The sequence below is a fragment of the Dipodomys ordii genome, unplaced genomic scaffold (genome assembly GCF_000151885.1).
Source record: "Dipodomys ordii isolate 6190 unplaced genomic scaffold, Dord_2.0 Scaffold71, whole genome shotgun sequence".
Taxonomy (NCBI): Eukaryota; Metazoa; Chordata; class Mammalia; order Rodentia; family Heteromyidae; genus Dipodomys; species Dipodomys ordii.
The window spans coordinates 383,056-386,771 of NW_012267287.1; the positions used below are offsets into that span (position 1 = coordinate 383,056).

General features: G+C 57.5%; 1 protein-coding gene across 1 annotated transcript in view; it reads left to right on the plus strand.

Moving 5' to 3' along the window:
• The window catches only part of Idua (iduronidase, alpha-L-), a 28,823-nt gene that overhangs the window by 19,500 nt on the left and 5,607 nt on the right, over positions 1-3,716 (plus strand). Inside the window, exons 3-8 of the mRNA XM_013023864.1 lie at positions 2,133-2,218; positions 2,327-2,434; positions 2,673-2,768; positions 2,846-3,048; positions 3,123-3,302; positions 3,398-3,614. Of these exons, the coding sequence (XP_012879318.1) occupies positions 2,133-2,218; positions 2,327-2,434; positions 2,673-2,768; positions 2,846-3,048; positions 3,123-3,302; positions 3,398-3,614 (890 nt within the window). The remainder of the gene's footprint in view (positions 1-2,132; positions 2,219-2,326; positions 2,435-2,672; positions 2,769-2,845; positions 3,049-3,122; positions 3,303-3,397; positions 3,615-3,716) is intronic.

Genomic DNA, 3,716 nt, shown 5'->3' on the forward strand with positions numbered 1-3,716 from the left:
CAGGCCGGGGGCCGGGGCACCTGCCGGAGGCCTGGCGCGCCCAGGGTGTGGGCACCGGCTCCGCTGCTATCCTTCTAGAACCGGCCTCTGCAGCTTCGGATCACGGCGGCTGTGTTAATTTTTATCCCAGGGCCTAACGGCGGGGCTGACCTGGGGCTAGGGGAGGAGCTGCCGGGGGTGGGAGCGCGGGCCCCGGGCACGCCAGGGCCACGGGAAGGGCAGGAGCCGGGCCTGGATGGCCGGCCTGTAACAGGAGCGGCACACCAGCGAGGAGCTGCTCGGCCCGAGCCTGCTGTCCGCGGGGCCGCCCCCCTCCCCGTGCTGCCCTGGCACATGGCCCCCTGTGTCCTCTGGGGGACGTCGGCAGGAAACCCTCAGGCTCCCTGGCTCACCTGGGTCTCGGATTGGCCCTTCCCCAGGGTCGGCACTCCGGCACTCCACTCCGGGCCCAGGGCTCCTCCCCAGGCTCCAGACCCCTAAACACCAGGGACCTCACCTAGACCACCCTCACAAACCTGCTTCCTTAACTCCTGCCCAGCACAGGGAACTTCCCAACGGCGGCTCTCCTCTGAGAAGCCACAACTTCGTGTGTTTCAAGACCCCAGGGAGCATCCTCTGGGTGAACAACTTGGGCTGCACCAGGCCTGCCAGCTGCCTGTCTGACGCCTGGTTGCCCCAGGGCACCTGGTTACTTGTTGTCACTGGCTTGTCCCTGCAGTTGGCAAGGCTTTGATGGCACCTCTCCGATGACTCTGAACCCTTCATCCCATCGGGTGTTTTATTAAAGATACAGGCACAATGTCATTCTTTCTGGTGGAGGAGGCGAATTCCATTGTGTATATATTCCACATTTTCTTGACTCATTTGTCTACTGAGGGGCATATGGGTTCATTCCAAGACTTGGTAAACAATGCTGCAGTGAACATGGTTGTGCTGGTAGCTTTAGTCTGGCCTTGTTTGTGGTCTATAGGATAAATGCCCAGGATTGGAGTTTCTGGGTCACAGGGAAACTAGGTTTTGTCTTTTGAGGACCCTCCATACCACTTTCCAGAGTGGTTGAAAAAGTTTTCTTTTCCACCAACAGTGTAATAAGAGTTCCCTTTTGTCCATATCCCCACCAGTATCTGTTATTATTAGGTTTTTTTTTTTTTGATAACTGGAGTGAGGTGGAATATCAGTATTGTTTTGGTTTACATTTCTTTTATGGCCAAAGATGTTGAGCATTTCTTCATGTGTCTACTGGCCATTTTTACTTCTTCTTCTGAGAAATCTCTCTTTAAGTCTTTAGCCCATTTATTAATTGGGTTGTTCTGTTTTTGAGAGGTTATTTTTTTAAGCAGGCTAACTTTTAGAGCTTTAAGTATATTTTAGATATGAAGACCTTGTCTGATGCATAGTGGGTAAAATACTTTTCCATTCTGTGGGCTTCCTACTTATCTTCAGAAGAGTGTTACTGTCTCATTGATGAGGAATGGAAAAACTTGGAAAAAATTATATTAAGCAAAGTAAGCCAGGACAGTGCCTATGCCCAGAGTTCAAGCTCCATGATCAACAACAACAACAAAAAGGAAATGTACTCTTTATCTGACTTACGTAACTGTAATCCCTCTGTATATCACCTTTGCAGTAACAAATTCGAACAAGAAGACTCAGTTGTCTGGTAACACAATCTCTCTTGCAATGTGGGCCCCGTGGTAATCGGCATCAGCTGGGAAGTGAGGAGTCTGTGAGGCTTTCCAGTTCTCTTTTCTGTCCATCCATCCAGGTTGCCTCTTGGAGTCTGGGAGGGAAAGGAGAGTATTGGGTCAAATTTGGGACCATGTTCTGAGTGTAGAGAAGCAGGGTAGAGTGTCCACTGGGTTCCACTGGCCCTGCTCTTGGATCAGCTGTCCCTTGTCCACCCTACTCCTCAGTGTCTTCTTGTACCTTTCCTCCAGGACCCATCTGCTTCTCTTACCACTAGGTGTCATGGCTGGCCTGAGCCCCATTTCAAGTCTTCCATCTTCTTCGTTCACATTAGACTGGGTGGCATGCCTCCACAGTGCTAGTGCATTCTCCCGGAAGCCCGTGGAGGGCTTCCAGGTGGCCACCATTCCTGGGGCTCTCCTCCATCACAGACCCTCCTTCCACAGGAAGTCATCTGGGCAGGATCTGAGCTACAACTTTACCCACTTGGACTCCTACCTGGATCTCCTTGAGGAGAACCAGCTCCTCCCTGGTGAGCAGCAATCCTGCCTCCACTCAACACTGACTGCGTTGTCACGGAGCTGGAGCACCAGCTGGGCGGCCCGTGCGTGAGTAGCCGGCGCTCACCCCTCTGTTGCAGGTTTTGAGCTGATGGGCAGCCCCTCGGGACACTTCACTGACTTTGAGGACAAACAGCAGGTGTTTGAGTGGAAGGACCTTGTCTCTCTCCTGGCCAGGAGATACATAGGTGTGGGGTACAGGAGAAACCCAGGCAGGCTGCCCACCCCACCCAGGCCACCTGGCCGTCTTCTGCCATTACTGCCCCCCTCCCCGCCCCAAGTCAGGGCTTCTTGGTGGAGGCCACTTGTAGTCAGACCCCTGTCACAGCCAGACCCCCTCCCTGGGCACCCAACCCTGGGAGTGTAGGGTGGGCTCTGTGCTGAGGGCTGGGGGTGGGGCCCTCATGCCAGCAGGGCACTGTGCAGGGAGATACGGACTGGCACAGGTTTCCAAGTGGAATTTTGAGACCTGGAATGAACCGGATCACCATGACTTTGACAACGTGTCCATGACCGCACAAGGTGGGTGCCGCTGTGTCTGGTGGGGCGGGTGTGGAGGGGGCCTGGCGCCCCTGAGACCCTTAGCATGGTTCTGCCAGGCTTCCTGAACTACTATGACGCCTGCTCGGAGGGCCTGCGAGCGGCCAGCCCTGCCTTGCGGCTGGGCGGCCCCGGCGACTCCTTCCACCCCCCGCCTCGATCGCCGCTGTGTTGGAGCCTCCTGGCTCACTGTGCTAACGGCACCAACCTCTTCACTGGGGAGGTGGGCGTTCGGCTGGACTACATCTCCCTGCACAAGAAGGTGCCTGCCACCCGCCCGGCCCACCCGCTGCTGCCAGCAGCCGGAGGTGGCGCTGAGCCCCGTGCTGCCTGCAGGGCTCAGGCAGCTCCATCGCCATCCTGGAGCAGGAAGAGGCCGCCGTGCAGCAGATACAGCAGCTCTTCCCCAAGTTCAAGGACACCCCCATCTACAACGACGAGGCCGACCCCCTGGTGGGCTGGTCTGTGCCACAGCCTTGGCGGGCAGACGTGACCTATGCAGCCATGGTGGTGAAGGTGCGTTTCCCCTGGGCCTGTGGGCCGGGAGGCACCTCCCGGCTCCCGCTGGGAGCGTGGGGAGGGAGCTGCCGGCCGCTCTCCACTGCCCTCAGGTCATCTCACAGCATCAGAACCTCCTGGTTGCCAACTCCAGCTCCTCCCTCCGGTACGCTCTCCTCAGCAACGACAATGCCTTTCTCAGCTACCACCCGCACCCGTTCTCCCAGCGCACACTCACGGCGCGCTTCCAGGTCAACAACACCTGCCCGCCGCACGTGCAGCTGCTGCGCAAGCCGGTGCTCACTGCCATGGGGTTGCTGGCCCTGCTGGGTGAGACGCCCCCCTTGCCACTCTGTGTGCAGGCTGGGCGGGAGCCGGGCGTGCCCCCCTTGCCACTCTGTGTGCAGGCTGGGCGGGAGCCGGGCGTGCCCC